The following is a 20068-nucleotide window of genomic DNA, read 5'->3' on the forward strand; positions in this document are numbered from 1 at the left end:
GTCTGCTTCTCCCTGACTCTGACCATTGCCATTCCAATAGTTTGCAAATGACTTCCAGATGGGTATCAGTTACACAGACAGGGAGAATTTGTGTAACATTTATAAACAGTGCTCAGTCCTGCTGCCATCTGGCGAGTGTGGGGACGCACATGACGAGCCTGTGAACGGGGCTGTGAATGGAGCACTCAACCCAACGGGCACATCCTGCCCCTGAACAAGGCAAAACCCCTTGGCTTGGACCTGTGATGGGAGCGATGCTCCCATAGCACATCACCTCAAAGTTACAAAATCCCAGATTGTTCCTGCAAATTTGATCTTTGCTGGGGAGTCAGTTGCCTTAACTTGGCCATTTAGTGCCGTTTCAGATGTCCTCTTCCACCTGGGCCCAAAACTGCCATTCACAGCACCCACTGGTTTCCCATCTGTGTCAGACCTGTCGGTCTGGTGCAGGTGTCTTGGATAATCCAGAACATCTAAAACCAGCCCAGGATGCATAATTGAAGCACCCGAGTTGCTTCTTCTTTAGTGATGCAGAATGTATTTCTGAACTGAGCAGCCAGCTTTTCCAAGTCTGGGGCTCTTCCACTAGTGTTCTTTTCAGGATTTGGAAAATGATCCTCTGAAGCCTCTGCAGACTACCAATAATTTCACTGAAGAAATGACAACCCCCATTTCAAATGGCTCCTACTGAACATTTTCATCTCAGCCTCTCCACATATGTAACTCAGTTGCCTAAATAATACATGCTAATTGTCTCCTATTTCCATTCCATTAAATTCTATGATACTATTTTGCAACATTAATTAGCCAACTCTGCCAAGGGCGAATTGAACACAGCATTTGACAGTGGCAGGACTGTGGCATGGTATTAAGATAAAGGTGTCTGGGGCTGTCTCCTTGATGGAGACCCACTAAACTGCATGCTGGTGTGGGTACCTACTGCATTCCCATTAGTTTGTGGGATTTTCATTTTCTTCAGTGTAATTCTTGGGAGAATTTCTCAATGAAAAGTCACTTATAGCACACATTCCAACACTTTAGGTCATTCCTTTAAATCACTTTTCTTTGGCATGGACACTAACTCCCAGGTTTGTGCGCTAAAAAAGCAACTTTGCTAGGGCCTGGCAGTCAGAATTCGGATCTGTTCAGCTACAAATAAAAGCCAGGAAGAAACTGTGACAATCATAGAAAGGAAAAATTGTGGTTGTATAAAAGGAAGTATGAGAGTTCAGTTGCTCCTGTTCATAACCAGCAAAAATAAAGAATGAAACATTTTTGTACCCTGTCCCATAGAGAAAAGGGAACAGGGAGAACAAAGCAGAAACCTGTCATATCTGCTGCTGGTAATTTCTATTAAGGAGCAAAGCTGTTTTGTTTCAACTTACTTCATTATATTCCCATTTAAGAATAACTTGAACTGAAACAAGGGAATCTGGAATTGTGTTTTTGTTTTGGGTTTTTTTTCCCCAGAAGTTGCTTTAACACATCACATCAAGTAAGCATGCTAAGAATGATTTAAAGCTTCTTGGTGTTCACACATAATTCTGAGCTTAATGCTAGCCTATTTTTTTTCAAACTGAAAACCTGGAATTTAGGGGAGCAATGAGGTACATGCAGCAAATGGCTCTTAGGCAATAAACACAACAGATGATGGCTGAAGGCTCTGCCTTTGCTCTTTATCTCCTGACGCACCCCAAGGTTTATGAAGTTACACAATAACACCCACCCATTAGATTTTATTGCTTAATTACTTATTGGGGAAAGAAAATGAAGTCTCCCACAGTCATCTAAGTTGGAAAAACAGAATTGTTTGGGCTTTTCAACTTCTCGTGTGAAACATGCCTACAAAGAATTAAAATTTAAGAAGGGGACTACAGATCTAGTCTAACAAAAGATACAGACATACAGAAGCACATATTATAAAGCACACATGGAATGTTTGCTAGTATATATTCTGAAGCCAACCAAGCCTTCCTAGGCCACTTTTTTTTTCCAGCTGACTACTCATGCCATAGAGCCTTTCTTAAATTCTGTCAATTACACAAAAGCACCATCTGAAAATCTATTTTTCTTCATATAGCATTCTTCCCTATATCACAGATGCAAGCAATACCTTAAATCAGAGGGAATAAACCAGAACCTGTTAAACATTAAATGAGATATGAGATATCACACACAATTTATCTGGCATAAATCAACTCAACTGCACTTCCCAGTTGCACTGACCTGAGTCAAAACTACTTAAAAAACAGGTAAAATGGAGTTAAGTGCATTGGTAATGGTAGCTGCTATGTCATCAGGATGTAAGACAGACCAAAATTCTAAGGAGAGGTGGAACACCTTATTAGAGTAACTAGTAAGGCAGAAGGGCAAAGAAGCAGCCTTCAGGAACCCAAATCTTTCTTCAGAAGAAAGCAATCCATCTCTTATCAATTTCTCAGTATCTCTGTTCCAGTAAGGTGCAGTGGTTGTACTGGTTATAACAGATAACCAGAGTCAAAGGGTTCAGGGCTTTATCTGCAGTTTTGCTACAGGGTTCATTTATTCTTTTGCCCTCTACAAATGGTTTTCATTCTTTATTTGTTTCCTTCTTGGTGAAGTCAGAAGAACACTTCCCTACCTCATAAGGATGGTGCCTTTAGGAAAACTGTTCTTTCCCTAAGGTGATTTACTGAAAAACCTCTCAATGCAGCAGCATTCACAGTCCTAGTCTTGCCAAAGTCACAAATAGAGACAGCTTTAATTTGTACTTTAAATGCTCTTTAATAAATAAAGTCCTACCTTGTCACTGAAAATATAGGAGAGGCAAAGCAAATTGCAGGGGTTTTGTCTTATCTATTGCTTAGTACAGGAAGTTCTCAAAGCTCTCTTGCACAGGTTGAACCATTACCCTCACCCTCTCTTCACAGATAAGGAAACTCTAAGGCACACAGAGAGCACGTGTCACCTAACAGTACTTAAAGCAGTAAGTGAATGTCAAACCTGTGTACTGACTCTGAAACCCAACCTAATTAAGGACAACGCTGCTGACAGCATGTTTCAGCTTTGCAAAGGCATCTTAGCTAGGACTTCAGCAAAACACTGAGCACATGAGGTCAAGGATTCAGAAATCCAAATATCAGTCAAGTAAAACATAAAAAAAGAAAGCTAAAATGAGAATTGGACAAAAGGAAGGTGGGAAGTGGGAAAAAAATTTCCGCCAGAGAAATTAAAAAAAAAGAAGCAACAATTATTCCAATAGCCCTGTACCACAGAACTTCTGATATAGGTCAGGATGGGCTTGTGAGCATTGCATCTGCAGCCTACAAGGACAATGGAAGTCAGCTGCTCAGTAAATGAAGCAACACCTATTTTATGGAACTTATGCAACAGCTATACTGTAGCTCCTTCAGAAACAATGGTAATTACACAACTCTTGTGTTATCTTTGGATAACACTGTAATTAGTGTCATCACTCCAGCCATGATTAAAATAATCACTATAAAAAGTCCCTTGTAAGTAGCATTTACTGTCCTGGTTTCCAAACATGTACAAGATTGTATTTTCAAAGTATAATTGCTTTTTCTGTTCACAGCTCAACTTAACAGTGTTTCTCCACCCACCTTCCACTTTATACAGCCATATGATGTTGCAGCAAAACTTGAACATGTGTAGAATACTTACAGCTCTTCCAAGTAGGGAAAGTTCTTGAAGGCATCTTCTGGTAGTCTCGTGATGTTATTCATGCTGATATCTCTGGAAAAGAAAAAATACAGATGCATTAATAACCAGGAAAGGATTTTCACATCCTATGAGAAGGATACAAAAAAGCAAGTCTCATCAGATAGTACAGTAACAGAAAAAAACCTACTCTAGTATCACAGAGTAGTATCTCTTTCCAGAAATTTGCATGCTAAACTTTCAAGTCACTGTAATTTGAGAATCGGGTTACAGCAAAGACCTAGAAAATGGGAAGTTGACAAAATAATGTTTTCCAACATCTCTAAACAGAAATAATTATTGTGAAACTACAGGGAAGGCATACATGGAAGAGGCCCTACAGTATTGTTATCTACAGTACTAATTTTTACCAACTTACACTTATATACAGTTTTAACTCAGATGATTAAGAATACTCTAAAACCACAAGCATATGAAAAAAAAAAAATATTGTGACCACCCACCACGCAAATTTTCATCCCACAGTGTCTTTAAAAAAAATAATACATGCATTAGGACTTAATAAATAGCTTCTGGCAAACAACGCTTCTGGAACAACTGGCAAGAATAGCAGAAACATGTCCTAGCTCTACCACAGTCTTTTTTTGTTTTCTTTTGTTTTCCTTCTACAAAACCTATAAAGTCCTCGAGGTAATAGTTTTAAGCAGATTTCATTCTCAGTCCATAAGCAGAGGGAAGCTGGCAGCAAGTGCTTACATGATAGGTATGCGGACCTGCTCAGCTTTTTTCTTTACAAAGCAGCAGTAAGTGGCAAACTTGGTGCCATCACCTCACTTCACACCTACACAACGATCACAGATTACCCACTCCTAAAGCAAGTTATTGCTCAATGTGAATAAAAGCAGCATGAAAACAATTTGGTTTGATAATTAACTGCCTAACAATTTACGACATAATCCAAGTTCTTACTTTCCGCTGGGTTGCTGGTTTGGGTTTTTTCAGTATGTAGTTAATAAGCAATTCAGTAACACTTGTCAGTAGAGCCTTCCCTGCTTGCTGCCTTCCCCGTTGTTCTCTAGTGCCTACATGCCACCCCTACACAATGCAGATAAAACACCAACAAACAAAGCCAAACTCTCCTTTTATCTCAATAATGACCAACAAGTACCACTGAAGCTCCTCGCTGACATTAACAAGTGACTGGCAGCTGATCTGCTACACCACCTGTGCACAGCTGAGACCCCCAGGTGCTGCCAGCGTGAAAACTGCCCTCTTACACTATATCCAGAGACAGCCATTCCTGTAAAAATGTGCTTGCACTAAATCCAGAGACAGCCATACCTGTGAAAATGTGCTTACACTAAATCCAGAGACAGCCATTCCTGTGAAAATGTGCTTACACTAAATCCAGAGACAGCCATTCCTGTGAAAATGTGCTTACACTAAATCCAGAGACAGCACAGCCATTCCTGTAAAAATGTGCTCACACTAAATCCAGAGACAGCACAGCCATTCCTGTAAAAATGTGCTCACACTAAATCCAGAGACAGCACAGCCATTCCTGTAAAAATGTGCTCACACTAAATCCAGAGACAGCACAGCCATTCCTGTAAAAATGTGCTCACACTAAATCCAGAGACAGCCTTTCCTCTAAAACTGCCCTCTTACACTATATCCAGAGACAGCCATTCCTGTGAAAATGTGCTTACACTAAATCCAGAGACAGCCTTTCCTCTAAAATTGCCCTCTTACACTATATCCAGAGACAGCCATTCCTGTGAAAATGTGCTTACACTAAATCCAGAGACAGCACAGCCATTCCTGTAAAACTGTGCTCACACTAAATCCAGAGACAGCCATTCCTGTAAAACTGCACACACACTAAATCCTGAGACAGCCATTCCTCTAAAACTATGCTCACATTAAATCCAGAAACACCCATTTCTGTAAAACTGCACTCTTACACTAAATCTAGAGGCAGCCATTTCTCTAAAATCAGTGTTAATGAAATAGTAGTCCAAAACCTTCATTTCTCACTTTCCAGCATAAACTAAGAGATTGCTCCTCAGCAGCTGCTAATAGTACACTAACCCAATTCAAGAGCAGCAAAATAAGGTTCAGCACACACAAAACAAACCCAACTGTGATAAGAGCCAAAACAAATCCACTATGGTACAAAAGCCCCCTTCACCAAGCTCCAGAAGGAGCTGAACTGCAGATGCTTCATCCCCAGACTCCACAGCCCTCATGCTTTAAGCAGTGTTTTGTGCCTTGGCAGCAGCCTGGTCACAGTAAAATGTTGCTGTTGAGGATGTTTTTCTTCTTGTGCAGGAAAGTAAATCAATGTATCAGGTACATGACCTTTCATCTGTCTGCTCCATGGGAGACTGCAACACCTATTCTCACTCATTTTTCAAATTCTCATAAACACACACAATTCACACATCCAGGCTTGTCCTCTCCTTTTTAGAAGACTGCAAATCCTTTTGTTATCAGCTGGGGAAGCATTTATGAATAGGGCAGAAGAGTAAGAAGAGAGTGCAGACCCTCATCTTAAGAACCAGTAACCTGTGTAAGCAAATCCCATCTCTGACAAAAGAGTCCAGGTGATATAAAACCCTACTGCCACATGCACCACAATAAATAGTGGGAGTAGGAATAAGTCAACAGCATATGGCATCAGAAAGCACTGTGTGAATGCTTATGCATCACTTTGGCAAAGATTGTGGCTGCACACACATTCGTTGCTCTTTGACAGCTGAGGCAAGGAAATAACATCCACCAGAAAGCAATGGTCTTGAAATTTCCAGAGCTATAAATGCCCAGTTTCAAAAGTGCCCTATGCAATCCTAAACAAAGTCAATGGAAACCATGCAGACACACAGAATGGCTGCATCCAAATTCGAAGCAATTTTGGCTTCCTCTGGGATCTGAAATTAACTAAAAATGGTTTTTCCCTGTAGCTTCAAGGATTAGGCTCTACAATTTTAATTTGGGAAGTAGATTCTTTGGATGTAAGCACGAAACAGATCGCTTTAATAATGAGAACCATCATCAATATTCTCAAATTCTACTGAAGTCTATTTTCAGTGAAGCTGAATTTGTAAAAAATCCAGACAGAAATATCAACTGCTATTGTCTTTTATCACATGAATTTTCAGGGACTGCTTATCATGATGCCTTGCTAAAAAGCTGAATGTTTTACAAAGTTACTGCATTTGCCTTCATTACATGTAGTAGTAATTCTAACTAAATAAATAAGTCAATCATTATAGCACTGATTTGCAAACTTTGGGCAATATCCAAGAACCAGCTCTGAAAGTCTCCTAATGATCATCATACAAGTTGTAAAACAATTCTTGTTTAATGAAGAACACTATGTAAAAGCAGCTTTGCAGATATATATAATTGTTTTTTTCTTTTCATTTCACCCTACAGAATCTCCTCAAAGAATGAGTTCACAAGCACTAGACACTGGGAATAAAATATTAAGTAGTTCATGACCAAGAATTTTCAAACAATATTAGGAACACCCATGACACTAAAATTAGATTACTTAATAACTAGTCTCTATAAAGTTTACCAAGTTAATATGTGAAGATACTCTTCATAACACATAATTAATAGAAGAATTGCAACAAAAATGGCAGAGCACAATATACTATAACAAAATAATGACAAATAATCCCCAAAACCACAGTCCAAAACAAAAATAGCCCTTGCTAAGTTTTTACTGTTTGCATTTTTGAAATAGTCATTTTACCACTCCTAAACTTTAGAAAAAATGCAGTATCAAGAAGGCTGTCCATTTAATAAAGATCAATATTAGTATGTCCTTGACATGTCAAAGAAGTCTCCACTGAGAAGCTGTCATACACCACCTGCTTCTCTACTAAAAATCCCTCAGGAATATAAACCCAGAAATCATTTAGGGTGCTAATATATAAAAAAGTTCCTTAGAATGAATAAAAGACCATTAATAGTACTATCCCAGCCCCTAGCAGAGTTCATGGGAGTGATGCTATCACACAACAGAAGGATCATTCCAGGAGTTGCCTAAAGCCCCTTTTCAGCAGGGCTAGGCTGGCAGACCTGCTATGGATTGGGGTACTACATCCAGATCTAAGTGCCCTAAAAGCAGCACAACACCTGCAAACCTTTGAATTGCCACCAAACACACAGAACTCCCAACAAATAAAACACCAAAACCTCCATATGTTTGCCCTAAATTTTACTGGTGAACTCTGTATCTAAAAGGCTTGTCACAGTTTACTTGTTCTTCCAACAAGTCCCCAGTATGGTCTGTCAGCCCAGCAAACTACACCTCTGCCCTAATTTTAAGCTCAGACCCACATTTATGCTTGGGACAGACAGAAATATCAACTGTGATTGTCTTCATCACATCAATCTTCAGGGACTGCTTATCATGATGCCTTGCTAAAAAGCTGAAATTTTTGCTAAGTTCCTTTTCCCCAGGAAGTGCCAAACATACACAACAGCTCTAAGAGAGTTAAGATAATGGTAATACCGTGGTTTACACTGCAGATTCATCAGGAAAAAGGAGAACCATGGGCAGACCTGCACCTTTCACCAGGTAGCCATTAACTGGATTTATCTGTACTGAAGAGCCAGGCTAACTCTTCACTCACTGACAACCATTACCAAGGCAGAGGTGGCAGATGCCCCATTCCTGCAAACACTGAAGGGCATGATGGGGCAAAGAAGCTGGCACTGAAACTAGAAGGATGGCCAAGAAGCTGGCATTGAAACTAAGATATGAGCTGCCAAAGGTGGTAATCTCTTTAGCAAGAGGCTGGATCTCTGGGGATAACATGAATCACAGCCTTGTATTTACAGTTAATGTCCATTTCAGGGAGGAGAGATGTAACACAGAAAATAAACACAGCTGCACTCCCTCCTATAGTGCCATGGCTGCAGTTTTGAGTGATAAATAAGGCTCCTTACACTCCAACAGAAGCTTTGTCCTTCTTCCAAGAAGGTACTACAGAAAAGAATAAAACTAACTAAAATAGTAGCTTGTAGCTGTGAATGTGCTTTGGCCATCCCAGGTAACACAAAGATTAATTTTTACAAGCAAAAGGTGCAAAGTCAAGCCAAGGTACTCCAGCACTCATTTGCTGTCTCCAGCCTGCTCAGGTAGATCCTTCCAGTTTATTCTGACAACTACCTGAATATTCACTTCCAGCTGAGTTTAGCAGAGTTTCCTGCTTTCACCTAACACAGAAACACTTTAAAGTCATTAAAAACACTTATGCTAACTGGCAATCATAGTAAAAGCAATGAAACCCTCCCTCTGCTGAAAATAGGCATCGAATGAGGTTTCTGTGTTCTTGTGAATATGAAACTGTTGGGGTTTCCCCATTTAAAGCTGTTGTGTCTATTTTCCTTGGAAAAGGAAAGCAGCTTTGCTGGACATAGTAAAAACACAATCTCATCTTGCATAATGCCAGATATTGAATCACTTTTAGACTGACCAGCAGTGGAGACTTCAGCACTGAACTAGAAAACATAACGCACCTAAACATTTCATTAAACTCCTTCTGCAAGAACTCCAGTTCCTGATGTGAGGTTTTAGTTACTTGGATTTATTTTTTTCTGCCAAGGATTGTTGATTTTACCACTAACCAAAGCCAAACATCCCCAGGCTTCAGGATGAGCAGAAATACTTTGTCTCTTGGACGGCAGCTTACTGATTCTCTCATATTTTACAAACAGAAACTCTCATCTTTAAATAGTGGCTTCAATCCCAGCTTTCAGAAGTGGATCAGACAAAAGAGCGTTAGATGCAATGCACAGCATGTCCCAGTGTCTCCTGCAGGCACAGGTAGCCTTCTCTGTCATTCTGAAGCACTGCCTCTGCCATAAAGGAGCCTGAGCCCTGTTAGATTTCTCTCTTACAGCAACTGCCTGAGCATGACTCTGGCTGGAAAGAACAGATGACCAAAGGTGATGGACAGGGAGGAGTGGGACAGTAATTCTGGCTTGAGAAGAAAAGCTGCAACAACAAAAAGGGACAACAAAATGGGAAGTACAGACTTCCTGCAGGACAGAGAGGACAACAAAATGATAGATAAGACTAGCCCAAGATATAAGCACAGAATAAAAGCAAGTGACCCAGAAGAACTGATGGATATTGAAAAGGAAAACAACACCAGTCTCTGTGAACTGAGGGACATTTAGCTGCAACAATCTTCTTTTTTTGTCAAGACAATACCTACCATTCCTAACTGCATCTCCTCCAAATGTGTGCACAGCTGTGAAACTGTGCAAAGAAACTTTCTGCACAGCTCTGTTGTGCTGGCACGTCTCCCAAAACCCACAGGAGATGCCAGTGTTACACTTTCTGTCCTAGCTCACACTCTCCTCCCTCAACACTTGGCTCTGCACCCAACTGGGGGCACACACACCTTCCCACCACATCCATGCACTACATACTAATGGCCTAAAACACTCTGCTTTGTAAAAAAGGTCTTAAGCCAAACCATGAAATACCTAGCTACAGCAAAGCAAAATTAAATCTCAACAAAACCAAACTGAGATTGGCAATTTAAAACAAATAATATCAAAATACATCCCTGTGCTTCCCAGTACTTTATTAATAGCTATCTACTTTTTGGCTTTTTGATTCTGTCAAGTTTAGAAAAGAAGAGAGAAAGGGAAGGAGCTAGAAAAAGAGAGGGGAGCGTTGGTTGAAGGAAAGAAGATCATGTTTCAACAAGGCACCTTTAAATTCCTATAAAATGCTGCCTCTGAGCAAGCTTAACCTGTTTGTTGATAGATAATAGCATGTAATACTGTAGGCTCCATTCAGTCTTTTCCAATGTCTGGGCCGTCTGCCACTGAGTTATTTAATTATAACACACAGAAAATTACTTAGGCAGAGCTATCTATATTTGAATAAAGTCCTCCTACCTACTTGTACAAAACCATTAGGTAATAGGTCTCAATCTTATATAAAATTCCCCAGGTAGTACCCGTGATCCAGTTTCAGCAGTAGGAAAAGCTGAGGCTGTTCGTATTTTTAGCAAGTACATTAAATAAGCCAGGATATTGCAAAAGCACCTCAACATGATGCTGGGAAGTACCCAGCAGCAATCAGCCATCCTTTCCCATTTGGAGCATTGATAACATGGATCATGACCTGATTACAGTAACACTGGTGAGGATAAAGACAAAGTGACACAGATTTTTCTAAGCACACGAGACCAACGGCTTTTCACCAGTTATCAGAAACAAATAAAAAACAAAAAAACAAAACCCCACAAAGAAACAAACAAAAAGGACCCTTATACAGCTGCATGGAAATGGTCAGTACTTCAAGTTTTATCCAGGTGTTAACCAAGAGAACTTCCTGGTGTTGTGGCAGTGGGAGAGGCAGAGACACTGGAGCCAAGACGAGTAGGCAGGGGGAGAGAAGAAATCAGAGAAACTCAAGCTGAGACTAATATTAAGTTGTATTGCAATGCTACAGTCTTGAAGAAATACATTCAGCGCCCAGCTCCTTGTAGTAACATGTTCACATGATGAAAACCAATGTGATTTCCATCCAAATCACACCCCTCAGCAGCCAGTCTCATGGGAGAGAAGGAACTGAATTACATCTTTGGTTTAGATCTTCTTTCCCATTTAGCCAGTTCCTTCAGGATGGTGATAAAACTACTGAAGGGACAGAATAAATGAAGTCACATTAATACTGCCCTATGTCTTAATTGTATTCAGTATGTAATGAAAGCATGGAAAGCCTAGAGGATCGGCATGAAATTTTCAATTCAATTAAAAAGAAACAAATTTGGTAGTAGGGTTTTGTTTGTAATTCTATCCTTCTGATGACAAGAAGCCAACAAGTCTCTTCCAGAAGCACCACGTCACAACTAATGCTTGGAACGGTAACAGCCTGCACTAGCAATCCAAAGAGTGCAGCTAAAATCCAGGGATACACATTACACACAGACATGCCAGCCCCAGCAGTGAGAAATCATCAACAGCAAGAAAAGAAATACCAGGAAAGATGATGTTTACAGAGGAAACTACACTTGGAAAGTGTTTGAGTTCAAAATAAAGTTTAAATAACATGCTGAGAAATTAATTTCTTACCTTTTATCTACTACCTACATCTCTTACTGCAAGGTAGTAGTATGATAGTGTAATACCCATACTATTACCTAACATTTCTATGGTGAGAGGACCCCAGTATCAGACTGGCATTGTATTTAAAGTGAGCACTCTCTCCATTTCTGACAGTCACAACTACCTGTGCCCATCTTCCAGTGGGAAGGGTCCACTGGGTATTCCACCAGCCAGAACTCTGCAGTATTAACCATCCCTCATCTCTAATCCTTACTGCCTGTCCCAACACATTTTTTCCTTTTGATACTTATCTACTGTTGCTTTTCATGTGAACAAAGCTGTTAATGGCAAAAGGGAATATTTTAATTAATACAATTTTTCTTTTTATTTTTCCATCTCTCCCCAGCAATCTTAAGCATGCTTCTAGTGCCTCTGACAAGAACACAAAGACCTCCAAAACTTAAAGGCACACAAACCTGTTCTGTACTCACAGGCCATTCTGGAGTAACAGAAAGCCTATGAGACATGACATCCTTTACAAGCATGCTTCATTTTCCAATTCTTCCAGAAGTGGGAAAACACTCTTACAAGAAAGAAAATATCCAAATATCTGAAGCCTCAGTCGGTACCTGCAGTGAGGCTTAGTAAGACACAGGTAGCATTCCCTCCCAGCAAACCCACTCGCCATTTCCTAAGTACCTGTGCTATCTCACTAATGAGCACCGGGCCTTATCACCTGCTGTTTGCATTGCAGGAGAAGCTGAGGGCCCTGCTCAACACGTCAGTGGGCTGGTGCTGTACAAATACACAGCTGGAGACACTCCTCACCTACAGGGCTTTGCTGCCCAAATGCACTGAACAAACAGCAGGGCAGGGAATACAAGTGTGCACAGCTACCTGAAGTAAGCTACAAAAAAAAGTCACCTACAGAGCCTGAAGCCCCCTCCAGCTGACCAAGGCTGCTCCCGTGTTCTATGCCCAGCTCCCACCTATCATGACCTTTCCAAAACAAATTAATGACCTTTTTTCCCCTGCCCCTTTTGCTTGTCTAACAGGAAAACAGGACAGGAGATTGTTCTGACAATTTCTTGTTGGCTAGATACATAGGCTCTCTCCATTTGGTAGCAGCAGAAAGAAATTATGCTCTGACTTATATGCAACGTTTCCATTCACTTTTCTGTGGCTCTAACTGGAAACTAAGTGACAGCACTTGACCTGACTTCTCATAATAATCAAACTTCAGAAATAATAAAACCTTTTCAAAATAATCAAACTTTGGAAATAATCAAACTTCAGACCACCTACCACCCCTGGCTATTACGAAGATTTTGATTATCATCAATTTTAGTAAATAGTGGTACACAGAACCCTTTAAAAAAATTTAAAAAGCAGCATTTACATCCTGTAGATTTCAGTAAGCTTTTAGCATTTTGCTGAAGCAGGACCTGCAACTTGTTCACTGGCAGCAACTGAAAACCTGCAAAACTTCAGGCAGGCCTGTTCCTGCAAGACAAGTAACATGTCCCTCTTTCTCCCTCCGTATCTCTAAGTTATTTCTCCTGCCTCCTCCTTCCCGTGTCACATCAACCTGTTGTTGGCTTTTTTCCTTCCACCATGGTGTTTTAGCTTTCTTTCAGACACAGTAACTAGCTCTAATGTACCCTATTCATGTGCCAGTCAAGCCATCATCAAGATCTCGGCGAGAACAATACCTGCACGCAAAGCCCTATTTTGAACTGGTATTTGAGTCACTGCGGGCCAGCCATTAAGCAATCACACATACAGTTAATGGCTCTTGTTGACACATGGTAGGGAATTAACCTAGAAAAAAATTCCACTGCATTATTATGAAAGTGATCCCGTCCCGGAATAGGAATATAGCGCAAGTTAACATGATCATCAGTTAATTTTTAAGAGACACACTTTGAGAGCAGATTACAGCCTAAAGGAAGGGCTTATTCTAAACTGGTGGAGGGAACAAAATGTCTTTCAGTGCAGGAGTATTTCTTTTATACAGAGATTTACACAGTTAGAGATGATTTACAGCAGAGAGTAAAATGATGTATTGTTCACAGTTTCATAATTATTTACTCTAAGGAATACAGTAATGACAGGGAATTGAGTACAGAAAACATCAAACCATGTGACAGGCACACTAATCCAGCAATCTGAGAGCAAATCTACACCAAGGTACTCCTCCTGTAGCTACGAGTATTCATCACAAAATGTGAATAACCAGTGAGACCACAAAGAGGTCCAGGGACAAAAGCAGGTGGGAACTCACATCATGCACATCCCTGATCTGGAACAAATTTGCATGTCCTGCTATCAGCCAAACTCCTGACAGGAAAGCTTTCAGCATGGTTACATCACAGCTACCCTCTGACTCGAGACCTTTTAAAAATAAGTTATACGAAGTAAGATCATCTTAGCTCAAAAAATATGCATCTAAAAACCATAAAATACAATTTTTGGCAAGACTTGACATTATTTGTAATTGCCAGTAAAGGAAAGCAGAAATATTTCTATTTCTTTTAAGCCATAAGTCTCCACACATAGGGAAGAGGGGAATCCAGCAACAGGTTACACACTTAAGAATTCAACCAGCTATACCCTGGCTGTATATTTTTGTGCCTCTTTTTTTTTTTTTTTTTTTTTGTAATCAGATGGTGTTAGTTGCCTTTTATGGAGCAGGTGACTCCCATGGTAGTAGGAGAGGAAAGTACTGAAGAAGACACTAAGAAGACATGTCACATGTAGCTCATGCCTGTAATAAAATCAACAACAGAAAACCTAAAGGAGTTTTATGGAAGGGTATTTGTTATGTTGTAAGTAAATAAAGTTTAACACTACACCAGCAACTAAGTTAAAGCAGGGTAGCCTTGCCAGTTGCATCAACTGTCCTTACCATAATGGAATCACCAGTCACTGAGGTTAACTAGGTCATTTTTCAACAATGCCATCTGGTTTGTCTTTATTGAGTTGTCAGTACCAGGTTTAATCCATATCTGTGTTTGAAGTGAAAACGTACTGCAAAACTCGACACCAACACTTCCCACACGACCCAGCCACAGTTGTGTTCATCAGCGCTGAGCAAGTTCTGGAGCCCTTTTCCCTTATCACGGCCCTCCACGAACACGAGGGCAGTATGTAACCAAACCAGTTCCATGAGATCTGCGTCCGTCTGTCTGTCCCGCCCCCGAGTCTCAGGTTTCTGCTGCACAACCCCCAGCAGCCACCAGGCACGTTCCACTGCAGGATCAGCTCCAAGGGCAATGCCATAAACCCCAACCCGCCCTAGAGCAGGAGCGTGGGGAGTCACACTCACCCTTTGGACTCTAAGGACACCACAGCCCTCCCCACCTAGCAACACTGAACAACAAATGCCTCACACCATAAATCCCAGCCAGCTCCAGCAGAGAGAGATCTCCTGGGTTTACACAGGTTCCTTTCCTTCCCAAGTCTTGAGTCCAAAGGAGAACACTTCTGCATCTCTGCGAGGTAGGAGAAGGCTAAAGCTACCCATGTTCCTGAGCTGTGATACCAATTCACACATATATTCATATAAAAACCTTCTGTTGCAGCTTCACTGTGTGTGGTTTTGCTCTGCTGCAAAAAGAGAACATAAACAGCTATAAATCCAATTTCATAGAAGTGCCAACTTTAGTAACTATAAGTACTTTGAATTTTATTCATTTTTTTCCTGGTTTATTTTGGTGTTCTAGTCTGTCCCACCCAATGTTTTGAAAGCAACCAGAGCCTCAAAAGTCTGGGTGAGAGACCTACATTTTTAGAAGGCGAAAACCAAAAAAACAGCAAAACAAAACTGGTGTATGAACACAGTCACTGATACAATGATGCCAGATGACAAAATTTAAATGTTAGTCCAAGCCTATATACAACAGCTTTAGCATTTAAGCATTTTTTTTCAATCACATATAACACGTAACTTGGATATAACTAGAAACTATTTCTGGCAAAAAGCACTCAAAATATCTATACTGTGGGAAAACTAAAAGCACATAGTAGAACTTCCTAGTGCCAAAATAGACTTCATGGCAGCACCTGGAAGGACCTTTTTAGAACCAAACATGCTTATATGTAGTAATTTTCAAGGTATCTTAAATAAAATGATGAAAACCAACCAATTTTGCTAAGATGTAAAACTTAAGTTCTGAACATTTTTGGTCATCAATTACTGCATGGCATTTTAACATAAGAGTAATTTTTACTTTTTGACATTTAAAGGATTAAAGTCTGCCTGAAGTTTCCCATGTGGCTGAGTTCATGGGTGCTAACACACACCCTGTGTTTCTCTCAGGAAACTGTGCCTTGAACAAATGGCAAAGCTGCTGCCTATTGCCAAGGAGTGGAGCTGAATACAAGAACCCAAACAGCCTCATCAGCCTTCCTGCTCTGTCCAGTTATGATGGTTTCAGCTACATTTCTCTTCCTGATTGGAGATCTATGTCCAAGTTCCTTATAGATACATATGAAGACATGGGTTAAGCATCCACCTTAGCTTCCAGTGAAGCTTAGACATGAATTAAAATGAAAGCTGCCCAAATCATCTGCCAGGACACTCTTAGAGAAGAGCCACAGGGTCACCTCCTATTTCAATAGTATAGGACTGAACAAGGGACATCAAGGGAGTCCTCAAACCCCATTTTCTTTCTTTTCACACAGAGTGCTAGGAATTCTCTTGTTATTATCTGATTTCTCACACAGCTAATTATTTCAAATGCACGTATGCTTTTTGCCTCGTGAAAAAACACACAACTCTTGCTGGTTCCTTCCCTGAGAGCCAGGCTGCCTGCCCATTCCCTCGGCCCCAGCAGAGTCACCTCAGCACGGCTGGCACACATCTCTCCTTCTCAGGAGTCTGCAGAGCACAGCCCCACGACTCAAAACACCCCACAAATGCCAAGTGCCTCCAAGTCACATCCTCTGAGGATTCTCTGAGCCTCAGACAAAGCTGCCTGCACTGGGCTAAGCTCATGGGGGCACAACTCACTTCAGAACTTCACTCCATGTGGGTGAGCAACACAGCAGGATGCAGCAGCAGTCCCATCTGCGGGTAACAGGCCATGCCACACACACACAAAAAAAAATCTATAAAGGAAAAAATTCGGTCTGGCTAAAGAGAAACCAAAGGAAAGCATCAAAACTCCTCTTCATTCACCAAGAGATGAAGGGGGAACGTACTCAGCATTTCCACTTCCAAAGGTCTGAAGACAAAAGGCAGACTCTCACCTGCAGCAGAAAGCCACACAAATTGAGGAGCATCACCTTTGCCCCCATGTTTAATACTGTTATTGTTGATAAAAACGAGAGCAAGCTCCTGGTACTAAAGTGATTTCAGCTTTTATTATAAGAAAAAGAATAGCCTAAAGCAAGGGGGTCCGGGCCGAGCAGGAGCGCTCCCGTCGAGGATGGACGGTCCCGATGGAGCAGCACGGATTCAGTGGGTCAGAAGCCCCCTTTTTGTCCTGTATTTTGTCCCTCTGGATTGGTTTCTTTTCGGATCCTTCATCTGCATGAAGGTTTAAGGCGCTCAATTGGCCATTACAGTTCTGTCCAGGCTGGTTCCTTTCCCCTGGGGGTGCTGCACTTTACTGAGGTGTGTTATGGTACCGTGAGTACCACATTTCTTATAACTACCCTTTTAATCCCTTTTACAATATAATAACCAACCCAACGGTACACGCTTAACTATCTAGCAACTACTTTACAACAGTTTCTAACCTATTTTTAACAATAGTGCACGATGCCTAAATGCAGAGAGGCTTCCAAAGTGGCACAGGCTCAAGCAGTGACAGGCCAAGGAGGAGCCAGCACGGCAAGAAGTCTGCTGTGTAACAAAAGCACATCAGCTCTGACTGAGACATTGGCCCCTGCTCTAAAATTGTCCCTAACTGGAGGGGACTTCTCCAGAATCCCAACAGTCAGAGAACCTGCTTCTTAGTCCACTGAGCCTCTTTACACGTTAAACTACAACCACTGAAACAAAGGAAATTTGCAGGGAAAAGAAGACGTTTTTAATTATAAAAGAAAGACCAAGCAATAGTGATGTGGGAGAAGGGGTGACAAGTTTCAGAAGTTTCAGGCACAGACACTTTCTGGGTCCTGAATGGTGTGCTTTGCTGTTGTAGGGCTTGCCACTAACCTGCAGTGGTTGTCCCTCTATCATTACTGCATACTGAGGAGCCAGCACAGCTTGGGCTGGCAAGCCATAAGAGAGTTAAATGCACACTGTACACCAATTAGAAAAACTCTACAGTTCAAATCAACTGCAATTTCAAGGTAAAAAAAGAAAATAAGAGGAAAAAAGTAAATTAAAAAACCCTCACTCATTCACACACTCACAGAAAAAGCTGAGTACACTGTTAGCATGGGGAATCCAGTCCCTCACACGTTCCCATTCCCTGCCAGCATATTCACAGTAGTTTTCAATAAACATCTACACAAGTCACTGGAAGGCAAAAAAAAGATCTGTTTTCTTTCGTACAATTACACAAAAATAACTGTCATCACAACCATCCTTGCGGTAGAAGAGTCCATATTTGCCTGCAGTGAAATCCGTCTGCAGCTGCCCTGTGGAAAAGACAGCCAATAATTGGCTTCTTTCACCTCTGTTAACCATGAACAAAAGTGTCATTCAGCTCGCAAAAGGATAGAAGGCACCAATGGATGGTCAGCTCTCTGAGCCAATGGGCTGGAATAACAATAACCCTGTAGCATTTTCTTTTTCCTTTTGTTTAGTCTTTCAAAGCCCTTAATTAAGTCCCTCACAAAGCACCCCTACAGGCTTCTTTCAATGAGGCATTACACGCCTGTTTTCTTGTATTGAAAGAAGAAAAGTAACAGGGATTTCTGAAACACATTAAGCAGTACACACAATTTCCACGTATTCACAACTGAAATACTGTTACATTTGAGCTTTTAAATATTATCATCAATAACAAGAAGTTCAAGCTTACTCTGCTCACTCCCTGCTAATACAGGTAGTCAGAAACCCAGCCTATCTGCAACAGCTCGCTCAAAGCCATCACCAGACAGCAGCTCCCGAAATGAAAGCAAGTGGAAAAGGGACGCTGATGAAACATCCCTGGGCGTCCCGAGGCACACAGCTGAGGAAGGACCGAGAACTGCTGACACTGCACATGACACATCTGCATGCGCTGAAAATACAGCTGTGCTCAAGGCCCTGTGTAAACCCTGCTATCTAACTGGCCTCTCGTACAATTAAATATCTGCTTGCTTCATTATTTAAAATAATAAAGAATCTGTACTCACTATTTAGGACCAAACTGATGTCATACTGATGGTTGTGTATTAAACAGGACATTTGAGGATTATATCTGCTTTTCAGCAGCACAGGCAGATTCAGTTTGACAGAAATGCTATAGAAACTTGAAATATTTGAGCGACAAACACGAAACAAAACAGTTTTAAGAAAACACCATTGAAATATCATCCTCACAGATGCAGGCTGGCTGGAGGAGACCAAGTCTCCTTCTCCTAATCCCTTCCCACTCCAAACCAGCCAAAGCAGCAGATGAACGCGGTCACTGTTTTTTGGGAGGCATCCAGTGCACGTGGTGAAGGGCTCAGGGGTGGGTAAGGAGTACCAGGTACAAGCACCACTTGAAGCCATCACTTGCCCAGCCATGGTCCAGGCCTTCCAGCTGCTGCTGCCTCACTCCATTATCCTGTAAATTCCCTTGTCCTGTGAATACAAGCAGCTTCCCCCTGTGGGAGACTGGCCCAGCCAGTCCAGCCAAAAGCTACCAGAATCATCACCAGAGGATATTCTTCACATTAAAGAACCACAGGCTGAGGCTCTGGTAATCTCTAAAGCACCTTCTCCCCCGAGAGAAAACTGGAATAGCCTTTTTGTGATTGACATGAAGAACAGAAAAAGCCATTTTTATTACAAACACCAATCTGAGTGAATGCAAAAAGTGATGTTTTAAAATCCTCTCTATGCCACCTACGTATCAGGCAGGCACTATTTAACAAGCACAAGCACCACTATAAAGAAAACTATAAAGAAATATATTGCTATAAAGAAAACTGTGTCCAGGCAAAACCTGGGATTGTTCAGCTTGGAAAAGAGAAGGCTTTGGGGTGACATAACTGCAGCCTCCAGTACCTGAAGGGAGCCTAGAACAGCAAGGGATAAAGACTATTCACAAGAGCATGGCGTGGCAGAAGCGTGGTGGTGAATGGGATCAAAGGGAAAGCAGCAGGCTCACATCAGATAACAGGAGGACATGCATTACTGTGCAAGTGGTGAGACTGAACCAGCTGCCCACAG

General features: G+C 41.3%; 1 protein-coding gene across 1 annotated transcript in view; it reads right to left on the reverse strand.

Moving 5' to 3' along the window:
* LGR4 (leucine rich repeat containing G protein-coupled receptor 4) overlaps positions 1-20068 on the reverse strand; it is a 74415-nt gene that overhangs the window by 38480 nt on the left and 15867 nt on the right. Inside the window, exon 2 of the mRNA XM_071418273.1 lies at positions 3664-3735. Within this exon, the coding sequence (XP_071274374.1) occupies positions 3664-3735 (72 nt within the window). The remainder of the gene's footprint in view (positions 1-3663; positions 3736-20068) is intronic.

Source organism: Agelaius tricolor, unplaced genomic scaffold (assembly GCF_023055355.1).
Source record: "Agelaius tricolor isolate 1412-34295 unplaced genomic scaffold, bAgeTri1.0.p SCAF_82, whole genome shotgun sequence".
Lineage (NCBI taxonomy): Eukaryota > Metazoa > Chordata > Aves > Passeriformes > Icteridae > Agelaius > Agelaius tricolor.